The sequence below is a fragment of the Piliocolobus tephrosceles genome, chromosome 13 (assembly GCF_002776525.5).
Source record: "Piliocolobus tephrosceles isolate RC106 chromosome 13, ASM277652v3, whole genome shotgun sequence".
In the NCBI taxonomy this organism is placed as follows: Eukaryota; Metazoa; Chordata; class Mammalia; order Primates; family Cercopithecidae; genus Piliocolobus; species Piliocolobus tephrosceles.
Window position 1 is genome coordinate 67,100,369 of NC_045446.1, and position 24,973 is coordinate 67,125,341.

A 24,973-nucleotide genomic window follows, 5' to 3' on the forward strand; every position below is an offset into this window, starting at 1 on the left:
AAATACATGTACCAGGGCACCCACTGAATGAGAAGCTTCTGGACTGGACTGGCATTTTAAAAGCTGTATGGGCAAAACAGTATGATCCAAAAGCTGATAATTACTGGCCTTGTCAAACATTATTTCTTGGATGCTTTGTATAGTAGACTTAACTGGAGAGGAAGCAGAGGAAGATTTGACTTAGGAGATGACACTTAAAATGAATCTAGGATACACACTGAAGTATTAAGGGGTAAAAGGACATGATATATCAATTTACTCATAAATGTTCAGAAAAATATTATATATATATACACATGCACACATCTATATGAAAATTAGCCAGATGATAAAAATTGGTGAATCTGAACCAATATGTAGAACATATACAAGAATTCACTATACTATTCTTTTTTTTTTTTTTTTTTGAGACAGAATCTGGCTCTGTCGCCTAGGCTGGAGTGCAGTGGCACAGTCTCGGCTCACTGCAACCTCTGCCTCCCAAGTTCAAGGGATTCTCCTGCCTCAGCCTCCTGAGTAGCTGGTACTACAGGCGCCTGCCCCCACGCCCAGATGCCTGGCTAATTTTTGTATTTTTAATAGAGATGGGGTTTCACTAAGTTGGCCAGGCTGGTCTTGAACTCCTGACCTCGTGATCTGCCCGCCTTGGCCTCTCAAAGTACTGGGATTACAGGTGTGAGCCACCGTGCCCGGCCGCTATACTGTTCTTTCAACATTTCTGTAAGTTTGAAATTACTTCAAAAGAAAAAGTTGAAAGAAACAAAAAGCAAACAATAAAATGGCTGTAGAAGTTGCCTAAGATTTCTTTTTTTTTTTTTTTTTTAACACAGAGTCTCATTCTGTCACCCAGGCTGGAGTACAGTGGTGCAATCTATCTCAACTCATTGCAACCTCCGCCTCCCAGGTTAAGTGATTCTCCTGCCTCAGCCTCCCAAGTAGCTGCAATTACAGGTGCCTGTCACCACGCCTGGCTAATTTTTGTATTTTTAGTAGTAACAGGGTCACTATGTTCGCTAGGCTGGTCTCAAACTCCTGACCTCAAGTGATCTGCCCGCCTTGGCCTCCCAAAGTACTGGGATTACAGGTATGAGCCACCGCACCCAGCCACGAAGTTGCATAATATTTCAATAAACAGAGAGAGAGGCTGGGGACAAGTGGGACTGAACAATGGAAAGAGTAAGTATTCCAGGCAGAAGTGACAGAATGAGCACAGGATGAGCAAAGGCAAAGCAGACTAGAGTTAATGGTGTGAGATCAGAGACCAAAGGCAATCAGCCGTGACTGAACTACAAGCTACAGTGGAAGAAATCAGCAGAGCCAGATTATGAAGCTCCATGTATGCCTTGTAAGGAGTTTATTCATTATTTAAGCTAGCAGTTAAAATAGGATGCACACACTACAGGGAGTGAGAAAAATCTTTTGGGATGCAGGAAGAAAACTCTTTAACTTCTATTTGTGGCTGGGTGTGGTGACTCACACCTGTAATCCCAGCACTTTGGGAGGCTGAGATGGGTGAATTACTTGAGGTCAGGAGTTCGAGACCAGCCTGGCCAACATGGCAAAACCCTGTCTCTACTAAAAATACAAAAGAATTAGCTGGGCGTGGTAGTGGGTACCTGTAATCCCAGCTACTCAGGAGGCTGAAGCAGGAGAATTGCTTGAACCTGGGAGGTGGAGGTTGCAGTGAGCCAAGATTGCACCATTGCATTCCAGCCTGGGTGACAGAGTGAGACTCTGTCTCAAAAAACAACAAAACAAGACAAAAACTTCTATTTGTGTATAGTTACTTATTTACCTCATTTTTAAAAAATTTATATTTTATGTGTTTTAAAATATGTATAGTATCTTAGCACCACAGTGTGTATACAGTGTAGAAATATACATACATGGGGTTGCTTTAAAATATTTTTGATATCAAAATTGGAAAACTAGTCTTTAGACATTTTCCTACCTTGTAACCTGAGTGATATTTTTAAAATGCAAAAGTGATTATGTCAATTCGTATGTGCATGTGTATGTGTCATTTTTTAACAACTGTACTTTCTCCTTAGGATAAAGTCCAAATCTGAATCAGAATCAGATCTTAACATGGCTTTAAAAGTTCTTTTTTTTTGAGATGGTGTTTCTCAACAGCCAGGCTGGAGTGCAAATGGCGCGATCTTGGCTCACTGTAACCTCTGCCACCCAGGTTCAAGCGATTCTCCTGCCTCAGCCTCTCGAGTAGCTGGGATTACAGGCTTGCACCACCACGCCTGGCTAATTTTGTATTTTTAGTAGAGACAGGGTTTCACCATGTTGGTCAGGCTGGTCTCAAACTCCCGACCTCGGGTGATCTGCCCGCCTTAGCCTCCCAAAGTGCTGGGATTACAGGTGTGCGCTACCACGCCCAGCCTAAAAGTTCTTCTTAATCTAGTTTCTATAAACCATGCATGCCACTTTCATCATTGGATCCCTATACCCAAGTTGTTCATGGTTTAAGCCAAGCTCTTTTAGTTCTTCGAATGCACTAACTTCGCCTTTATTCTAAATGATTCTTCTACATAGAATGATCACATTTTTTAAAAAATTATTTCATCTGGTTAATTTTAACTTATTCTTCAAATTCTAGCTTAAGTGTTACTTCCTCAGGCAGCCCTCTTTTGACCCCCTAGACAAGGTAATAACATTATCTTTGCATAGATTCCCATAGCTCTATACCTCCCCTTTTTGATGTTTTTTTGTTTGGTTGGTTGGTTTTTGTTTGTTTGTTTGTTTTTTGACAAGATTTCACTCTGTCACCCAGGCTGGAGTGCAGTGGCACAATCATGGCTCAGTGCAGCCTTGACCTCCCAGATAAGTGATCCTCCCACCTTTCAGTCTCCCAAGTAGCTGTGACTACAGGACTATGCCATCATGCCCAGTTAACCTTCTGTATGCTTTGTAGAGACAAAGTTTCTCTGTGTTGCGCAGGCTGGTCTCGAACTCCTGAGCTCAAGGGATCTACCCACCTTGGCCTCCCAAAGTCCTGGGATTATAGGTGTGACTCACCATACCTGGCCCACTTTTTGTATTTTTAATGGTTTATTTAAAGTTCTGAGATAGGAACCATATTTCTCTTGTACACTCACTTATCCCAATGGAAATGCTTGGAGCATTAAGTACACAGTAGGTATTTATTGAAAACAAATGGGGTCCTGGTTAAGTAAATACTTATCAAAATCATAATGAAATACCACTTCACATCCACTAGGATGGCTGTAATCACAGAGACAGCCAGTGATAAATATTGGCAAGATGTGGAAAAATGAGTATATTGCTGATAGGAATATAAGATGGTACAGACACTCTGAAAAACACTTCCTCAAAATACTAAACCATGTGACCCAGAAATTTCACTCCAAAGTGTATATGAATGAATGAAATTAAAGAAATGTCCACATAAAAACTTGTATATGAGTGTTCACAGCAGCACTATTCATAATAGCGTAAATGTAGAAACAACCTAAATGTATTTTTTAGCTCGGGCTGCCATAACAAAATACCATAGACTGGGTGGCTTAAACAACACGCATTTATTTCTCACAGTTCTGGAGGCTTGGAAGTCCAAGATCAAGGTGGCATTTAATTTGGTTCCTGGTGAGGAACCAAAACCAAAAAACATCTCCTTCCTGGCTTGCAGACTGTCACTTTCTTGCTGTGTCTCACATGGCCTTCCCTCTGTTTATGCTGTGGAAAGGGAAGAAGCAAGCTTCAGTGTCTTCCTCTTATAAGGGCACTAATCCCATCCTGGGGACACCCCCACATGACCTCATCTAAACCTAATTAACTCCCAAAGGTCTCACCTCCAGATACCATCACATTAGGAGTTAGAGCTTCAACATATGAACTGGGGAGTTGGGGAGGCAGGCATACAAACATTCAATACATAGCAATGTCCATCACCTGATGAATGGATAAGTAAAATATGGTATGTTCATATAATGGAATATTATTATTCATCCATAAAAAGGATGAATCACTGATGCATGTGATGACATAAATGAACCTTGGAAACATTATGCTTAAGGGAGAGAAGCCAGACGTAAAAGACTACATGATGTATGATTCCACTTAGATGTAATGTCCCCAGTAGGCAAATCTGTAGAGACAAAGTAGATTGATTGCCCAGGGCTGGAGGGGTTGAGAGAAAATGGAAAATGATTGCTAATGGGTATAGGCTTTCTTTTAGGGGTGATGAAAATGTTCTGAAATTAGCTTGAGGTGATGTTTGCACAAGTCTGAATATACTGAAAACAATTCAATTCTATACTTTGAATTAATTCTATGTGAATTGTATCTCAAGAAACCTGATCAACTTCAGCAAAACTTGGTGGTTTGCTTTAAAGGAGCAAAGTAAAAATGCTGTTCTGTTACATGTTTTTGGACTCTAAATGTCTGGAAATGTCAGTTGCAGAAGAGTACTTTTTTTAAAAGAATGGAAAATAACAAAGAAAAAGAGGAATAAACCTAGTGCTACCCTCTCCTGAAAGCAATTTGAAACCTCTGAGTAGCCACCAGAATAGATTTTCTATCAGAATACTTTTTTATGTGTTACCCAGATTGTTGAAAGGAAATAAATTGTAGAGATCTCTAAAAAGTCAGATGTTTAATGGCTCTGTGAGCAAAAGCAAGGGGAAAAAAATCAGACCTTTAATGCTATATAATTTAACAGTATCAAGAGAACACTTTGAAAACATTTTGATAAAAACAGTCCTTGAGTAAGGCATGATAAAGTGGCCATTCTACCAAGATGAATAATCATCCCATCTCACTTTTTTTTTTACTTCATAATATATTGTTATTGTGTGACTTTAAATAACTTAAAGGTTTTTATTTTTTTCCCTTTACATTGAATAATTTACCCACCTTTGTACCTTCTAATTACTTTTTTGGGAAAAAAGACACGAACCACCCCACTTCCTTATTTCTCTAATGAGATGAGCGCAATAACTGTCTTATTTCCCTCATTTCATTTTGAGGAATAAAAATTACAATCTATATAGTGACTTTTTTAAAGGCAAGAATAACATATAGTTTGAAATTTTTCTCAGGTGGTGTCATACAAGTTATTTAATGACACCCCTACTTACTACATTTGCTGGGCTAAGTCCTATGTGTCCTTAAGTTTAATCTGTACCATCATTCTTGCGTTCTTGGATTTCCTTCACAAGCGTTCCTTCTCTGTGCTTCCATGGTACTCAACGCATATCTCCATGTACAGGCACTGTCTGTTTATCTGCCTGTCTCTTCCATTAGACTATATGTTTCATTAAGGCCAATGACTGGATCTTATCTTTGTACCTCAGCATCTATAACTGAATTTGGCAAATAGGATGCACTCAGTAAATTCTGAACTAAACTGAATCAGAGAAAAATGCTTTATTAGATGTCATAGGGGCTGATACTTGGTCAGTTAATTTTTTTAAGTTGAAGCATAGAATTTTTTAAATTTTGGATATTAAACCTTCGATATATTGAAGCACAGAATTATTGAATACATATATACATGAAGTTTAATTTTTAATTTTTATTTATTTATTTTTTTATTTTTGAGATGGAGTCTCACTCTGTCACCCAGGCTGGAGTGCAGTGGCACAATCTCAGCTCACTGCAACCTCCATTTCCCAGGTTTAAGCGATCCTCCTGCCTCAGCCTCCCAAGTAGCTGGGACTACAGGTGTGTATCACCATGTCTGGCTAATTTTTGTATTTTTAGTAGAGATGGGGTTTCACCAGGCTAATCTTGAACTCCTGACCTCAGGTGATCTGTCTGCCTCGGCCTCCAAAGTGCTGGGATTACAGGTGTGAACCACTGCGCTGGGCCTGAGGTTTTATTTTTGTTGTATGTAATCTTTGACAATTATTGACCATTGAATAAGAGACCCTAATTTTAGTTCTACTTACTCTTTTTTGCTTTAAAAACCAAACATTTTATAAAACCCTAAAATGAAAATAGTTTATTTAAAATGGAGGCACTTGGGAAGAACTTAGGACATGAACACAGAATCTTTTTAGTTTTTAATTTTATTATTATTATTTTATGTATTAATAGAGATAAGGTCTCACTGTGTTGCCCAGGCTGGTCTTGAACTCCTGACTTCAGGTGATCCTCTGGCCTTAGCCTCCCAAAGTGCTGGGATTACAAGCCTGAGCCACTGTGCCCTGCCTACAGAATCTTTTTAGATTTTTACTATTTTACCCAGTCTGTAACAGATATCCAACCACAACTAATTCAACAATGATTTCTATTAGCACTTTTTTTTTTTTTTTTTTGAGACAGAGTTTTGCTCTTGTTGCCCAGGCTGGAGTGCAGTGGCACAGTCTCAGCTCACTGCAACCTCCTTCTTCTGGGTTCAAACGATTCTCTTACCTCAGCCTCCTAAGTAGCTGGTATTACAGGGGCCCGCCACCATGCCCAGCTAATTTTTATATTTTTAGTAGAGACGAGGTTTCGCTGTGTTGGCCAGGCTGGTCTTAAACTCCTGACCTCACGTGGTCCACCCGCCTCAACCTCCCAAAGTGCTAGGATTACAGGCGCGAGCCACCGTGCCTGGCCAGCAACTCATTTTTATTGAGTCTACTTTAAGCACTTTAAATAGTTCTTGGAGAAGCAACAACTCTTTTTGCAGTCATAGTTTTGATAACCAAACACAATGGCATCAACAAGTTCAGGAACAAACTGACCAGCTCTTACTAAGCATACACCTTAGCCATTTGGGACAGAAGTGCAAAGGAGTAGCTAACCAGCTACGTGCATTAAAACTTATCCTGAGCATCAGATAATACATTTTACAGAAACAATGGAATATTGTTAGTCTAGTAAGTCACTTAGTAGGAGGGAATTTAAGAGAACTTATATAATACTTCTTTTCTACACCAAAATTTCATCAATGATAGCACTTACTCAAGAGTCAGCTATATCTTGCCGCTAGATTTTATAAACTTCATTATCCTTAACTCAATGCTTTGAAATGTCTTATTGTCTTCTCAGGTCACTCTGGCCACGCACAAAGAATTTCATGCTAATTTTTTTTCATTTGTTTAATTTCAGTGGTAGGAATGGGATCCTGGTGCTTCCACATGACTCTGAAATATGAAATGCAGGTTAGTAATGATGAAATTGACAAATGCTTATTTCTCTTAATTCAGAAGTACTTCAGATTTGAGAAAAGAGCACATAACTATGGCTAAAAGATGGGATTTGTAATCTCTGGAGTTTTTTTACTTCAAGTCTGAGGATCCAAACTGACTAAGTGAAGTAAAGAAATAAGCAGGTGAGTCCATAAAGAAAACAAGTATAAATAGTATAGGGCTTTTTGACCATCTCTGTGCAGGCATATACAATTGAGAGCAGCATTAGAGAACAGTCACATGGGGACATCTTAAAAAGACACAATCAGTTCACCAGAACAATACATTCTTATTCTGAGATACCTGCATTCTTTCATGTTTCTGTGGCACCCATTTGAATGGTCTGAGTCCCTCTAGGTAGCAAGACTTTAGAGCAAGCTTATCCAACCTGTGAGCCACATGTGACCCAGGATGGCTTTGAATGCAGCCCAATAGAAATTCGTAAACTTTCTAAAAACATTATGAGGTATTTTTGCAATTTATTTTTATTTTTATTTTTCATTTTTTTGAGTCGAAGTTTTGCTCTTATTGCCCAGGCTGGAGTGCAGTGGTGCGATCTCAGCTCACTGCAACCTCTGCCTCCCAGGTTCAAGCAATTCTCCTGCCTCAGCTTCCCAAGTAGCTAGGACTACATGCACCCACCACCAAGCCTGGCTAATCTTTTGGATTTTTAGTAGAGATGGGGGTTTCACCATGTTAGCCAGGCTGGTCTCGAACTCCTGACCTCAGGTGATCCCGCCTGCCTCAGCCTCCCAAAATGTGGGATTACAGACATGAGCCATCACACCCGGCCGTTAGTGTTGATTTTATGTGTGACTCAGGGAAGCCAAAACATTGGACACCCCTGCAGAGCTAGCCAAGGATTTTTAGTTTCCATCCTTACTCAGAGGAGGGCATATATGTCAAGTCCTTAGTCTTTTGATCTCTTGATTTCCCATCACTAATCCAGAAACTTCTAGAACAGTAAAACAAATAAAATCTGAGCTACATTTGTAATTTAAATTTTTCTAGTAGCTACATTGAAAAAAACTACACAGAAATGGGTGAAAATAACAATATATTTTATTTGGCCGGGCATGGAGGCTCACACCTGTAATCCCAGCACTTTGAGAGGCCAAGGTGGGTGGATCACGAGGTCAGGAGATCGAGACCATCCTGGCCAACATGGTGAAACCCCGTCTCTACTAAAAATACAAAAATTAGCTGGGTGTGGTGGTGTGCGTCTATAATCCCAGCTACCCGGGAAGCTGAGGCAGGAGAATCTCTTGAACCTGGGAGGCAGAGATCGCACTGAGCCAAAATCGTGCCATTGCACTCCAGCCTGGTGACAGAGCGAGACTCCGTCTCGAATAATAATAATAATATATTTTATTTAACCCAGTATATCTAAAATATTATATATACATAATCAATATAAAAAATTATGAATAAAGTATTTCATATTTTTAAATCTGGTTATATTTTATACCTGCAATATATTTTTAGTTAAGATTAGGCTTATTTCAAGTGCTCAGTAGCCACACTGGAGTGTCAAAACCTGAGTGTGGCTTATAGGATAGCCACATGGGGTGGGGACTATCCATCACAGAACACTGGGACCTGAGCCAGTTAAAGAGAGTGTCAACATAGGGGGATAGTCCAGTGTAGGGTGTCAGAGCCTAATTAGGAGTGAAGAGGGTATTTGCACATCAAGGCAGCCCAGGGACAGGGTATTAGAGACCAGGGTTGAAGAGGTATCCATGCAAAGGGGACAGCTCAGTGCAGAATAAGGAGGGTGTCCTCACACATTGGGGAGGTCATTTAACATGTGGTTGGAATCTGAGTGGGACGGGGAGAGTGCCACATAGTGGGGACAGCTTTGTGCCATATTTTGGTACCCTGGGAAGGTGAGGGTGACTTCTACATGGCAGAGTGGCTCAGTGCAGGATCTGAGAGCACAAGCAGAGTCGAGAGGCCTTCTAAGTGGAGGTGCAGCAGCAGCCCAGCACTGAGTGTTGGAGCCTGAATTGAGTGAGAAGGGCATTGCTTGGGAAAAGGAGATGTAGCAATGGAAGCCATGTTGCATACAGGGTAATTAATCAAATAAATAAATATACTAAGGACAATGGGAGCCAGGTTTCTTACTGTTAGAGAACAAAGTCGCAAACATGGAAAAGATGAAAACTAGAATGAACTCTGTGGTGACAAATTGAAATTGGAGTTAACAGTGCAAACTCATATGTTCAACACATACATATGTAATAGACATATAGATGTGAAAATATGTGATACGCATATGTATTTTGTATATATGTATACATACTTAAATATTTTAATACACACATATGTACATACATTCTCAAGCTCTGTCCATGAGAGGATCTGGGAATGGGGAACTTCAAAGCCAAAGAATATATCTAGCATCCAGATCTTGTTTTCTAAAAATCATCCTTTAAAAGGAAACAGGGCTGATTCCAAGGGCTGGGACAGAAAAAAAAAAAAAAAAAAAGGACAATATCAGCCTAGATCATCTTTTTATGCCGGAAAAAATGGAAAGGCTTAAAAAATTATGGGAATATGTCAAAAGGACACTGAAGCCAACTTGAAGCGGTTCCTGCTGGCCAAATCTGGGACAATTTGAGCATCAAAATAAATGGTAATGGGTTATAATAGTTATAACCCGATGAGTAATATGGGAAATCTGAGTCCATACTAAGATAATAAATGATGTATTAAATGAAATAATACATGAGTATAAATAAATGAAGAAAAAGTTTGATGTTGAAGAGTATGTTTATATAGTTTCAAAGTACCTTTCCACCAAGTACTTAAAAAGGGGAGGAAGAATACCTTTACAGTGGAGAAGCCTAGTGGGAAACACCTTAATCAAGCAACCTAATCATCACTAATGGGACAAATCAAAATTATATGTGTTAATGGAAAAACTAAACCTCGTCAAATATTTTTATTTTATATTATTATTTTTAATTTTTATTATTGTTATTTTTTGAGATGGAGTTTCGCCTTTGTCGCTTAGGCTGGCATGCAGTGGTGCGATCTTGGCTTACAGTAACCTCTGCCTCCCAGGTTCAAGTGATTCTCCTGCCTCAGCCTCCTGAGTAGCTGGGGTTACAGGCATGTACCACCATGCCCGGCTTATTATTTTTTTTTTCAGATGGAGTCTCACTCTGTCGCCCAGAGTGACACTGGAGTGCAGTGGCGTGATCTCGGCTCACTGCAACCTCTGCCTCCCAGGTTCAAGCAATTCTCCCGCCTGAGCCTCCTGAGTAGCTGGGGTTATAGGCACCCGCCACCACACCTCGCTAATTTTTGTATTTTTAATAGAGATGGGGTTTCACCACATTGGCCAAGCTGGTCTTGAACTCCTGACCTAAGGTGATCCACCCACCTGGCCTCCCAAAGAGCTGGGATTACAGGCGTGAACCACTGCGCCCGGCCTGTCAAATATTTTTTAAAGGCTTTTTTCTGAGCCAATATTAGTGACCATGGCATGGTGTGATACTGATGGGCTGGGAGAAGTCCCCAAACACCAGTGGACCTCTATCCTAGCCAATGTCTAGGCTCTTGATACCATCACAAGAATGAATTCAAGGACAAGTTGAAAAATAATAAAAGTAAAGAAATTTATTGCAAAGAATAAAGGTAAGAAAAAGGAGTGCAGATGTACTTGAGAGAATGTCATGCAGTGGGGTTTGGGGCTGCTACCTTTATGTGTTTCTCTAACCAAGGAATGGAATATTCTTGAAAATTCCTGGAAAAAGGTAGAAATTTATCAGAACTGTGGTGCCACCCATTTTTACATCAAATATAGGTATTCCTGGAACTGTCATAGTGAAGGAGAAGAAAAGGAAAAATTAGTTAGGTAAACAGTTAAGGCTGGTCCTCAGAAAAGCTGCCTGCTGGAAAAATCAACAGCTACAGGCAAGATAGAGCAGCTTGGAGAAAAACTCAGACTGTGTAAGGTGCCTGCCTGAAAAAATCGCAGCTACAGTGCACCTGCACAGATAAGCCACAGATAAGCAGGCAAGGCAGGAAAAGTCCAGCATAGAAGCCCTTTGTTCTTTGTATGATTAGCGAGCACCCAGGAAAAGTGTCCTCCCCCTTTCAGACATGTACACAGTGGGCTCCATGGAAACTTGCACAGGGAGGAGGGGGGCTTACTTTAAACAAACCCACAATTATAAAACAAAAAAAATTCACTTAATGCTTATCTAGAGACATACCCACAACTACATAGATAAAGGGGAGTTATGCACACAGTTTTATAGATAAATTCCTCAAACACAGACATGAGAGCAGTTTCTTATGAAAGCTTTTGAATTCAGCTTTTCTTCTTTTGCTTATTAAACTTTTGCTCCAACCTCATTCTTTGTGTCTACACTCCTTAATTTTCTTGATTGTGAGACTACGAGCTCGGATAACACATTAGACAACGAGACCAGTGACCCTGACCTGTTTCAGCATGCTGCTGGGTTTGTGATTTAGTACGTTAATGAGCTCATAATGAGGTCCTAGGTGAAACCTAGGTCAAATCCAGTGACATGTTGGATCCAATCGGTCTTAGCCAGCTTGGTTCACACCCTGTTTTTCAGGATCTTACCAGCCCAAAGACTCTGAAGTCATAGGAAATTGCTGCCTGGAATTTCTTCTCCACCCTGTATTATTGCTATCTCAGGACAATACAGTCTCAGGAGGTCCTTTGATTTCCTTGTCATGTGATGCTATACCAAAGTCCGTTTGAAAAGTAAGCCACATTATAGTGGGTTAAGAAAAGAAATCTGTTTAATAAGATCTTATGGTTTGCAGGGTGTAACTTAACTCTTAGCTTGCATCTTCTTACCTAACTTTGAAATAGGGCTTGACACCACATGGGTCATAGCAGCTAGGTGGCATTCTTACTTTTATTGTTTCTGGATAAAGATCAGTCTTGGCCGGGCGCGGTGGCTCAAGCCTGTAATCCCAGCACTTTGGGAGGCCGAGACGGGCGGATCACGATGTCAGGAGATCGAGACCATCCTGGCTAACACGGTGAAACCCGTCTCTACTAAAAAATACAAAAAACTAGCCGAGTGAGGTGGCGGGCGCCTGTAGTCCCAGCTACTCCGGAGGCTCAGGCAGGAGAATGGCATGAACCCGGGAGGTGGAGCTTACAGTGAGCTGAGATCCGGCCACTGCACTCCAGCCCGGGCCACAGAGTGAGACTCCGTCTCAAAAAAAAAAAAAAAAAAAAAAAAAAAAGATCAGTCTTAGTAAAAGTAAGAGCTATCAGTGATATAGTTGGTTATAGCTTACTAAAAAGAAAAAAACCTTTCAATTACTTTAGTGTGTACCATTAACTTTGAGAGAGGTATCAGGAAGTAGAAGTCAGATACGAACTGCTTTAAATTGTGGCTCCACCACTTAAAAGTATCTCAGGATCCTTAGGGTGAAGGAGTGGCACATACAATGAAACCTGAAAAATATCCAGAAGTGATTAAGGTAAAGGGGGACTGGGGGAAGAGGAGAAGCTTAAGTAGAAGAAACAGCACATGCAAAGGTCCTGTGGTAGGAAAGAAATGTGAAGAACTGAAAGCCGAACATTGTTGAAACTTAATTAGTGAAGAAGAGAAGGGATATAAATTTTTACTGTTGTATGAAGGAGTGAAAAAAAAGGGGTGAATTTTATGGTATGTAAGTTATATCTTAAAAAAAAAAGTCACCTACATAACCACAATACTACCAACAAAATCAATAATTAACATTGGTTTATTACTACATGTAATCCACAGAACTCATTCAAGCTGAGATCGCGCCATTGCACTCTGGGTGACAGAGCAAGACTCTGTCTCAAAAATAAATAAATAAATAATTAATGACTAAAAATAGTTAACTTGCACAAATGCTATTATTTTCATAATTCTGATAATTTACCAGAATACATCATTCACTTTACATAAGCTCTCTTCCTACTTCCTAGAATGCCTTTCTCCACCACCCCATTTCATTTCATTCCTGCCATCACTTTCTTTGGCTTTTGTGTGCTCCTTTTGTTGGAATCCTTACTCTATGCTTTTATTCCCTTAACCTCTAATTAGAATGTGAACTCCTTGAAGGCAGTGACTGTGTCTTATAATTGTATCCTCAGCTCTTAACACATTACTTGGCATATAGTGTACATTTTATTAATTAAAGAATTAATAAAATGTGTATCTAGTGATAAATAAACTCTGTAAGATTGGTATCTACAACACCTAGCTTAGTGTCTACTTTGCAGTTTAACACATAATGGCTGTAATTATTATTCCTACTACTATTATCATTGCTAATAATAATAGTAAATGTTATTTCTCAGAGATATACTTTACTTGGATTAATAAAATTATTTCCCTGGTCATTAATACCTCTTCTTATGTATGTTAGTAGTCACTTTATCCATTTAAGGTGATATAGGAAGGATGGAAATGCAAAAGTATACTGATAGGACCTATGGACCTACAGATGATGGACATCATTTTTTTCTGGAGGTGCAATATCATAGTTTGTAATACTAGATGATATGAGCAGCGCAATGACAAGTCTGCCCTGCAGGAATAGTGAGTCAGGTACCCTGCTTAGGTATGTACATTAGGACACTTGGATAATAACCTTGTTTGTTCAAAAACAGTAAACTACACACACATACTCAGAGTAAATTTGATGATAAATACATAAAAAGAATTAGTAAAAGAAATGAAATAAGAGCTGAAACCTTTTTTTTTTTTTTTTTTTTTTGAGACAGGATCTTGCTGTGTTGCCCGGGCTGGAGTGCAGTGGTGCAATCATGGCTCACTGCAGCCTTGACCTCTCAGGCTCAAGCGATCTTTGGCCTCAGCCTCCCAAGTAGCTGGGACTACAGGCACATGCCACTACCATGCCCTGATGATTTTTTTTTTTTTTAAGTTTTTGTAGAGACAGGGTATTACTGTGTTACTCTGGCTGATCTCAAACTCCTAAGTTCAAGCGATCTTCCAACCTTGGCCTCCCAGAGTGCTGGGATTACAGGTGTGAGCCTCTGTACCTAATCTAAGAGCTGAAAATCTTAATCATTTTAATGTCTTATTTTGATTTGCATAATAATTGCTGCTCCATGATATTCAAGCCTGTTATCTTTCTTTGTTTCTTATAGCTACTGGATGAACTCCCAATGATATACAGCTGTTGCATATTTGTGTACTGCATGTAAGTACTTTTAAAATTTCATTGTTTGATATATTTAAAAGTTTATATTTACCTCATAGTGGATTAATATAACTGATACATTTATGTTACTAGAATATTATAATAGTGTAGAAGATTATACATTTTAAATAGAGTATAATTTCTGGGAAGTTATAATAATGTTGTTTATTAACTTTTGTGATCTCAAAACCCTGTAGCCAATTTAGATAGACTCTAAATAGCTTAAATTGCATAATTTGCCTTTCCCAAGTGAATAATGTATACAAATTTAGATAAAGATTTTCATATTATGCCATAAAAGTTTTCAGATAAAGTTTCTGTATTCTACAATATAGTTTAACAAGAAGCTTACAGAAAAGTGAGGTACACTTCTAGTTGTATAGTGATCATGTCAACTTAATCTCCTTTTTGTTTGAAGTTATCTTTTAAATAGACACTTGTTTTCTTATTCTAAGGTAGATTAAATGCTCTCAAGAATATACTTATTTTGATTGATTATTTACAAATATGGAAACAGTTTACAGGCCATTCCCAATCCAAAAGTTCTCTTACTGTATTATATTCGGTTTACTTTATTAAGTTAATTTGCATTTTCTGAATGTCAGGGAAAAAATCAATCTTGTAAGATAAAAATGATTATGATAGTAACATTAATAAATGCTAATATTTGTCTACTTTGTACTGTGCTAGGCAGTGTATAATGCCATCTCTAATTCTCAACAACTATGCAAGATAAATGGGTATTGTCCCCATTTTATAGACAAGGAAGTAAAGCACAGAGAAATGTAGTAACTTGTCTATGGACAAAAACAGAGCTTGATTTAAAAGCATACCAGCCAGACCACTGTCCAGATAAACAGTCTCTAAGGAACACTGAAATATCCCTGGAAATATATCATGATGGAGAAAATTACAATGATCATAATTCCTCTCAAGGAGAGGTTGGAAGAACACTTCGATAGGCTGCCTGGGTATGTGGAAGAAGTGTAGAAGTGGGACCCTTCCTGTACTGCATGATCAAATAATGTGCCTTCTAAGGAGGGTGGTTGAGGTTAGCTATAGGTCTTCTATTTGAGTAAGTTAGGGTATGCAGGTTTGGGCTCTAGCTAAGTCACTGGGAACATGAGAGGAAAGCCTCCTTTACCCATTATCCTGCAGCATCAGCCTTATCTAAATGTTGGACAAGTATGTTAAGAATATGTGTTTGGAGGGGAAAAAAATTACTAGCTTATGTGGGGACCCACATGCCTGAGTCAGGCCCTAGTAACAAGGCTTTTGAGGGCAGCAGCAGCCCAGTTAGAGCAGCCACTGCAAAGATGCTGGCTGCAGCAGGGGAGGCAGAGCTGGTGGGGGCAGGGAACAGGTGGGAACCCCGTCCCCTACTGAGTTGGTGGGGCAGGAGCCCCACACTCCTGGGCATAGCTGCAGCTGCCCAGCCACAGCTCTGGACCTGGGCATCCCTGTGCTCTTGGAGTTCCAGGAAGCCCCTTGCCCCTGCAGGCTTGAAAGTGCCTGCTCCCACTGCCTGGCCTCTCTCCGCTCCCAGCACCCACTCCAAGACAGAGCAAAGCTGTGACCGAGCCCAGGTGCTATCGTAACCTGGCAAGGTGTGCATGTGCTTGGGGTGGTGCTGACATGCCAGCCCCCTGCCACCTCAGCCCTCTCTAGACTTCGGGCACCAACAAGCATGGGAGGGAGGCCGAGGCGGGGAAAGAGGGCAGCTTGGCATGGGCCTGCAGGCACCCCTCTACAAGAACAGCCTGGGCAATTGGGCCATACGTTGATGGCAGCAGGAGGCAGACAGGCTCCTGGGCAGCAAGGGGCAGTCCCCAGTGAAGCTATGCCTTCAAGCCGGGGACAGCCTGAAGCCTGGGGGCCAGGCTGTCAGTTACAGGTGGAGTCTGTGGCCCACAGTGATAACTTATAGTGCTTTTTCCAAGCCCTCCCATGGCCGTCCATGGATCAGTCAGAACTCACTTCCTCCCTTCTAAGCCCATAAAAACCCTAGACCCAGCCAGACTCACGCAGATGACTGGAGAATCCACTTGCAGATAGGAGCTACCCACTCTGGGTCCCCTCTCCACTGAGAGCTGGACATTCGTTGGGATGACCTGCCTGCAGATAGGAGCTACCCACTTTGGGTCTCCCAAGAACTGTTCTGTCACTCAATAAAGCTCCTCTCCACCTGGCTTACCCTTCAGTTGTCCACATACCTCATTCTTCCTGGATGCAGGACAAGAACTTAGGACTTGCCAAATGGTGGACTGAAAGAGATGTAACACAAACAGGGCTGAAACATATCCCTCTCCCACACTTGCCATGTTGCAGGCGATGAGAAGGAGAGAAGAGCTGTGGCCCTTCGGAGAGCCCAGACCTAGGGGCTCTGTGAGCCAGGGCTGTGACACCCTTTTTGGGGCTTGGTGGTTTCGAGCAGCTCCAAGTTTCCAGGCACCAAGCATTCCCCTTGTCCAGATGTGGGTGCCCACAGTGGAAGATGCTTACGGTGTATCTGATCAAACCACAGGCTTGCATGGAGACAGTGCCTTTGCTGGTTTCTGAAGCTGCCCGCCCTGCTACAACAGCCAGTGTGCCTGACTGTGCACAGTGATCAGACCCCAAGCTTGCCCATTCACACACCTCTCACAGCTCCATGCCTGGCTTCCCCTTAGCAGGCATGGGATCCAGGCTGTTAGCATGAGCCAAGTGCAGCCTGCCAGATCGAGTGGGCAGAATGAGCCCAGTGGGCCAGAACAAAACTCTGGCAAAGGTGCCACCAGCCACAGAGGTTTCCAGCTAGAAAAGCAACACCCTAAGGATCCTGAGACACTTTTAAGTGGTGGAGCCACAATTTAAAGCCATTCATATCTGACTTCTACTTCCTGATACCTCTCTCAAAGTTAATGGTACACACTAAAGTAATTGAAAGGGTTTTTTTCTTTTATTTTTAGTTAGCTATAAGCAACTATATCACTGTTGGCTCTTACCTTTACTAAGACGGATCTTTATCCAGAAACAATCAAAGTAAGAATGCCCATCTAGCTGCTATGATTCATGTGGCATCAAGCCCTATTTCAAAGTTAGGTACGAAGATATAGAACAGCAACCTGGTCAACATGGTGAAAACCTGTCTCTAGTAAAACTACAAAAAATTAACCAGGCATGGTTGATGTGTGTCTGTAGTCCCAGTTACTTGAGAGGCTGAGGTGGGAGGATCGCTTGAACCCAGGAGGTAGAGGCTGCAGTGAGCTGAGATGGCACCACTACACTCTAGCTTGGGTGACAGAGTGAGACCCTGTCCCCCCATAAAAAAAAAAGATGTAGAACGGGGATCAGAAAACTTTTTCTGTAAAGGGCCAGATGGTAAATATTTTAGGCTTTGTGGGACAGGAGTCTCTGTTGCAGCTCTTCAACTCTGCTGCTGTAGCTTGGAAGCTGCCACATATAATATGTAAATAAATGAGTATGACTCATTTGTTCCAGTAAAAGTTTATTTTAAAAACAGGTTTAGCTGGGCACAGTGCTCACACATGTAATCCCAACACTTTTGGAGGCCAAGGTGGGAGGATTGCTTGAGCCCAGGAGTTCAAGATAAGCCTAGGCAACATAGGGAGACCTCGTCTCTACAAAAATTAAAAAATTAGCCAGGCATGGTAGTGTATGCCTATAATCCCAGCTACTTGGGAGGCTGAGGTGGGAGAATCACTTGGGCCCAGGAGGTTGAGGCTGCAGTGAACCATGATTGTGCCACTGCACTTCAGCCTGGGCAACAGAGGGAGACCCTTTCTCAAGAAAAAAAAAAAAAAACAATACCAAACTAACAAAAAAACAGGCTCAGGCCAAGAGATTGGCTCTCGATCCATAGTTTATCACCTTGTTCTAAAAAAATAAGGTAAACTCCTTTAATAACATATTTTAAAAACTATTCTGATGTTTATATATCTTTAGGAGAAGATATTCTTGAGCTAGCAATTATGACTATATTGAATCAGATAACCATCATATAATGGGTACAAAGAACTCTTAAGTATTAGTGCTAAGAGCCCGGCACAGTTGCTCACATCTGTAATACCAACACTTTGGAAGGCCGAGGCAGGAGTATTGCTTGAGCCCAGGAGTTCAAGACCAGCCTGGGCAGTATAGTGAGACCCTTGTCACTACAAAAAAATTTAAACAATTAGCTCACATGATGGTGCACACCTGTGGTCCCAGCTACACAGGAGGCTAAGGCAGGAGGATTGCCTGAGCCCCAGGAGGTCGAGGTTGCAATGAGCTATGATTGTGTCACCACTGCACTCTTGCCTAGGGGATAGAGCAAGACCCTGTCTCAAAAAAAAAAAAAGGAAGGAAGGAAGGAAAGAAAGAAAAAACAGTGTTAATACTAGGGAACAGCAGATATTACTTAGAAGATAAGGATACTGATACTGTAGTTCAATTTTCAGCTCTGATATTTAGTAACTGAATGAGCTTAAATAAGTCACTTAATCTTTGTTCCTTCATTTGTAAAAGTGAAGGTTATAGTACTTATAAATTCCCCATGAAGATTAAAATAAATGATTTAATTGTTTATAAAACAAACTTATTGGCAAAGCTTTTGTTTCTCAAAAAGCATGTCTCTTGATTCTAATCTTTCCTCGGCAATCTTCTGCAGTATCTATTTATGCTCATATTCCCCCATTCAGAAAGACCCTGCTGTAGTACGCTTTAAGTGACACATAGAAGGAAATGAAAGGGGTGAAATAATTTTTAATCCACTGTATTGACACATAGTTTACATGGAATTAAATGCACCCAGTTTAAGTGTATGGTTTGATGAGTCTTGACAAATGTATACTCCTATGTACCCATTACCCTTATGGCAAGAAAGAGAAACAGAACATTTCTATCACTTTAGAACATTCTTTTCTGACCCATTACAGTGAATACTGACCCCTACCCTGGCCTCCAGACCACCACTGATCTCCTTTCTATAATTATAGATTAGTTTGTCTGCTCTGGAATTTTATATAAAAGAAATTATACCATATGTACTCTTTTGTAACTGGCTTCTTTTATTCAGTGTAATATTTTTTGAGGGCACTAATTTGCCAATTACTTCTGATGAATACATTCATCTATGTTGTTACATATATCATTAGTAGTAGTCCATTTTATACTGTTTACCAATGTTGAACATTAAGGTTGTTGCCAGTTTGGGGCTACTATAAATAAAAGGACTATGTACACCTGTTAACAAGTCTTTGTATGGATATATGACTTCATTTCTCTTGGTTATATAACTAGAAGTGGAATTTCTGTGTTGTATGGTAAGTATATGTTTTACTTTATAGGAAACTGCCAAACTATTTTTCAATTTAGTTGCACCCTATTATGATTCTATTGGCAATATATGAAAATTCCATTTGCTCCATATCCTTGCCAAGACTTGGTATTATCAGTCTTTTTTATTTTGGTCATTCTAGTGAGTATGATATACTATCTCTGTGGTGTTTTAATTTGTATTGTCTTAGTGACTAATGATGTGCATCTTTTTATATTCTAATTGTCCATTTGTATATGTTATATTGAGAACTATCTATTCAAACCTTTTTCCTTTTTTTTTTTTTTTTTAAGACGGAGTCTCGCTCTGTTGCCATTCTGGAGTGCAGTGGCATGATCTCAGTTCACTGTAAGCTCCGCCTCCTGGGTTCAAGTGATTCTTCTGCCTCAGCCTCCCAAGTAGCTGGGACAACAGGTGCCCGCCACTACCCCCAGCTAATTTTTGTATTTTTAGTAGAGACGGGGTTTCACCATGTTGGCCAGGATGGTGTCAATCTCTTGACCTCGTGATCTGCCTGCCTTGGCCTCCCAAAGTGCTGGGATTACAGGCATGAGCCACTGCACCCAGCCCCCATTTTTATAAACTAGCTTTTTTTCTTTTTGAATTGTAAGAATTCTTTATGTATTTTGGGTTCAAGTACTGTCAGATATTTGTGTTTTAAGTATTTTTTCCAGTCTGTGAATTGTCTTTTCAATTAATGTCTCTTGGAGAACAGAAGTTTTAAATTGTTATGAAATCCAATTTATTTTTTAAATGTTTATGAATAGTGTTTTTGTGTCCTAATAGATCTTTGCCTTCCCAGGATCAAAGATATTTTGTTTGTTTGTTTGTTTGTTTTTTCTAGAAGTTTTATAACTTTATTTTACATTTAGGTCCATGACCCATTTTGAGTTAGTTTTGTCAAAGATCATGTTTTTTTTTTTTTTTTTTTTTTTTTTTTTTTTTTAACCAGTATCTGGTTGTTCCAGAACCATCTTTGATATTATTCTTTCTGCATTAAATTATCTTGACATTTTTCTCGATTCTGTTTTATTGATCACTGTGTGTATCCTCATACTGTGTAGTTACTGTAGCTTTATTGTAAATCTTGAAGTCAGTTACTGAGTAAGTCCTCCAATTTTGTTCTTTTTCAGTGTAGCTTTGGAAATTTTAGGCCCTTTCCATTTCCACATAAATTTTAGAGTCAGCTTGTCAATTTTTATAAAATAGTCTGCTGGAAGATTGACTGTAATTTCTTCGACTCTATAGACCAGTTTGAGGAAAGTTAATATCTTAACAATACTAAGTCTCCCAAACCATGAATGTGGTATATTTCTCCATTTATTTAGGTTCCTTTAATTTATCTCAGTGACGTTTTGTGATTTTAAGTGAACAGATCTTTGTGAAATTTAACCCTCTGTTTTTCATGGGTAGGATGCTATTTTCAATAGTATTGCTTTTTTTCTTTTTTGACATGAGGTCTGGCTCTCACCCAGGCTGGAGTGCATTGGCACGATCTTGGCTCACTGCAACCTCCTCATCCCAGGCTCAAGTCATCCTCCTACCTAGCCTCCCCAGTAGCTGGGACTACAAGTGTGCTCCACCATGCCTGGCTAATTTTTGAATTTTTGTGGAGACGGGATTTCGCCATGTTGCCCAGGTTGGTCTCAAACTCCTGACCTCAAGCAATCTTCCCGCCTCAGTCTTCCAAAGTGCTGGAATTACAGGCGTGAGCCACCGCACCCGGCCTCTAATGATTTTTAAATCTGTCTTGCCTTCTGTGTGCTTGTTCATTTGTGAAACATGTACTGGAAAACCTCCTTTATTTTAGGCATGATCCTAGACTCTGTATATACAGAGTCAAGGAACTCATTGTCTGAGGAAGGGGACAGATAAGAAAGTGAGTATATGTAATAAAGTGAAATAACCATGGTAATAAATACAAGCCAGGCCTCATAAAGACCTTGGTTTCTTAATAGATAACTTGCTTTAGAATTTGGAATAATAGAGTTTAAAAGTAAAAACTAATATTTCACCTAATATTTTCATCATTATCCAAGTCGCAAAATTTAAAGGTAAAAGAGATCTTAGAAAGTGCCTCTTCTAACCACCTTTCCTTACAAACAAGAAAATAAGAGTTGATCCAATTCCCACAGTCAATAGTAAACTGAGAGAACACTCTTGCTGCCTATACCAAGTCACAGTCCTCAAAGGTTGGATTGGATACTCACTGATGGCCAATTGTCTGTTCATATTTGGATATTTACCGGATACCTCTTATGTGTTAAGCATTATCTTTGTGCTAGATATATGAAAAAATTAAAATGTATTCCTGCACATAAGGAATTCTCAGGCTAGTTGAGGAGATGGATAAGGAAAGAGACAATTATAATAGACTGGTATTTTCTCCAATAATGTTCCTTAGGAATCATTAGTTGCAAGATGCAGAAACCTATTCAAGCTAGCTTGAATTAGGAGAGATTATTTATTTATTGTAAGGATATGAGGAAATTATATGGGACCCAATAGCAGGAAGTATAGCCCTACCTTACTAGAACTGGAAGGGCAGGTTCTTCCCCCTTCCCTCTTTTTGCCATTCCTTCCTCTCCACATGGCTTCACCTCTTTGTGTCTGCTATATTTTTCTCTCCCTGCAGATTGAGATATATATCTATTCAAACCTTCTGCTCATTCATCTACTTCTTCATTCAATTTGGCTGCCCCCAAATATCAGCCTCAGACCTTGAGTCCATATGACTTTGACTCTCTATACTTTTTTTTTTTTGGAGACAGGGTCTTGCTCTCTCATCCAGACCCTCTATCTCCCAGACTCAAGCTCTCCTCCCACCTTAGCCTCCCGAGTAGCTGGGACTACAGACATGCACCGCCATGCCCACTAATTATTTTATTTTTTGTAGAGACAGGGTCTCAATTTGTTGCCCAGGCTGGTCTCGAACTCTTGTGCTCAAGGGATCCTCCTGCATTGGCCTACGGAAGTGCTAGGATTACAGGCGTGGGTCACCGTGCCCAGCTGACTCCCTATACTGAATTGATTCAGTCTCTCCCTCCCAAACTCCAGACTTTCAGGCAAGAGCCTTTCATTGTCCCAGCTTAAGTCATGTGTCTACTCCTAGTCCTTCCAGCCTCTTAGAGGATAATAGGCAGTGCAGGTTTTCTAAGACTACGAGTGGAAAGAAATGATGGGTATCACTCGATCATCGAGAGATACAGGCAAATGGTAAAGCAGCATTCTATTTATGTTCCTACTTATATATTCTTTTAAAAGTTTCTTTCTCTTTTTTTCAAGGTTTGAATGTTTCAAGATCAAGAATTCAGTAAACTACCATCTGCTTTTTACCTTAGTTCTATTCAGTTTAATAGTAACCACAGTAAGTCATATTTTGTTTCTAACAGATTAAGCATGTAAATTCACCATTTATAGAGTTTGGCATATTTTACTTCCGGTATTTGCTTCATGCTGTCAAACTGAAATCTTTCTAAACAAAACGAGAATATCACACTGACAAATATTGCTCCCTGGTTCCCTGTTCAAATGTTACTTCTCACTGTAATTGAAAGACTTTTAAAACTCTGTTTAGTTTTTAAAGGGGAAAAGAAAAAAGCAAATATTAGCAGCAATAGGGAAAAATTAATTTTTCTCATAGATGGACATATTAGCTCCTATTTGTTAAAAATGAGAGATTTGCTCTGCTCCATTGGTCCTAATGTGACTGTTTTAATGGTTAACTTTTCCCTAGTAAGTTGAGATAGCTAGTCACTTCTAATCCTATATTAATGCTTTTTTTCCTCAAGTAAATTGCATTTTATATTATGAAAATATTTATTTCAAAAAACATTTATTGAAAACTTACCATGTCAGGCACTAGAAATACAGAAATGATTAAAAAGCAGTTGCTATCTGTGAGGGGCTCATTCTATTAGAGATTTTAGGTATGTACACAAATAATTGCATCAAAAGATAATAACTGTAATAATAGAGGTAAAAACTACTTCTATGGTGATGAGATAAAGGAGGTTCAATCAAGCCTTCATGCATGGGTCAAGGAAAGCTTTCAAGAGGAGGCACCTGAACTAGAATTTAAATGATGATTAGGAGCTCATCAGGCCCCTGGGCAAGAGTGTGGTGAAGCATTTGTAGATAGCACTATTGTTTGTTCATAGGCAGAGAACTTTGAAACAACATAGTGAACTACCATTTTCAATCACTTACTATATGCCAGATATTGTAACCATGTACTTTATCTTTATTGTCTCATTAAATCAACACCACTGGTAGAATTGGGCAAGATTTAATATGGCTGGAACATATAGTAATTGAAGAGCAGTGAATGAGTCTCGTGAATTAGACAGACATCAGATTATAAATACCCTTGTATGCTTTGTTTAAGAGTTCAAATTTTTATCCTCGAAGTAGTGTGGAGCAGTTAGGCATGGTGGCTCACTCCTATAATCCCAGCACTTTGGGAGGCCGAGGCTGGTGGATCACCTTGAGGTCAGGAGTTCGTGACCAGCCTGGCCAATATGGTGAAACCCTGTCTCTACTAAAAATGGAAAAATTAGCCGGGGATGGTGGCATGCCCCTGTAATCCCACCTACTCAGGAGGCTGAGGTGGGAGAATTGCTTGAACCCCGGAGGCGGGGGCTTCTGTGAGCTGAGATCGTGCCACTCCACTCCAGCCTGGGTGACAGAGTGAGACTCTGTCTCAAGAAAAAAAAAGAAAGAAAAAAAAAGAAAAAGGTACTGTGGAGCCAATTACTAGTTTAAAGGGAAGATGTAATCAGATATGTGTTTTAGAAAGATTGCTCTGGTTATGGAGGCTGGATTACAGAAGTATGAGGCTAGACCCAGGGACTTTTGTATTTGCTTTAGTAAGATATGAGACTCAGGTGAAAGTAATATAGCTGTGGGGTTGAAAAGAAACGGTCATAAATAACAAACTGCAGGATATGTGACCCACGTCATAGTAGAGGGGGTGAAAGTAGAGTAAAAATGAGTTGTCTAGAATGACTCCTGGCCTGGTTGTCAGGATAGATAGTATGTCTTTAATCAAAACAGGAAACCTGGAGGATGAACAGCTTTTGCAGGATAGATAATGAGTAGGTTTGCACCATGGGGTAGGGGTAGAGATAAATTCAATATGAAATGTGTTAAGATTGAGGTGCCTGACATTAATGACATCTGAGGCTTAACAGTTAGGCTGGACTAAAGATGTAGATTTGAGAATTGTCAGGGTATAGATAGTACAAAAATGTGAGAATAGATGACCTGAAAAAGTAGCTTGGGCCATTAAGATGACTAAAGGGACCAGGCA

General features: G+C 40.0%; 1 protein-coding gene across 3 annotated transcripts in view; it reads left to right on the plus strand.

The window, feature by feature from the left end:
• The window catches only part of ACER3 (alkaline ceramidase 3), a 152,392-nt gene that overhangs the window by 82,844 nt on the left and 44,575 nt on the right, over positions 1 to 24,973 (plus strand). For 2 of the 3 annotated variants that reach the window (XM_023209344.1, XM_023209343.2), the window contains exons 3-5: positions 7,069 to 7,121; positions 14,293 to 14,345; positions 22,948 to 23,029. In XM_023209344.1, the coding sequence (XP_023065112.1) occupies positions 7,069 to 7,121; positions 14,293 to 14,345; positions 22,948 to 23,029 (188 nt within the window). Of the gene's footprint in view, positions 1 to 7,068; positions 7,122 to 7,163; positions 7,292 to 14,292; positions 14,346 to 22,947; positions 23,030 to 24,973 lie in introns of those variants that run through there. The other variant, XM_023209345.1, reaches the window with a different exon arrangement.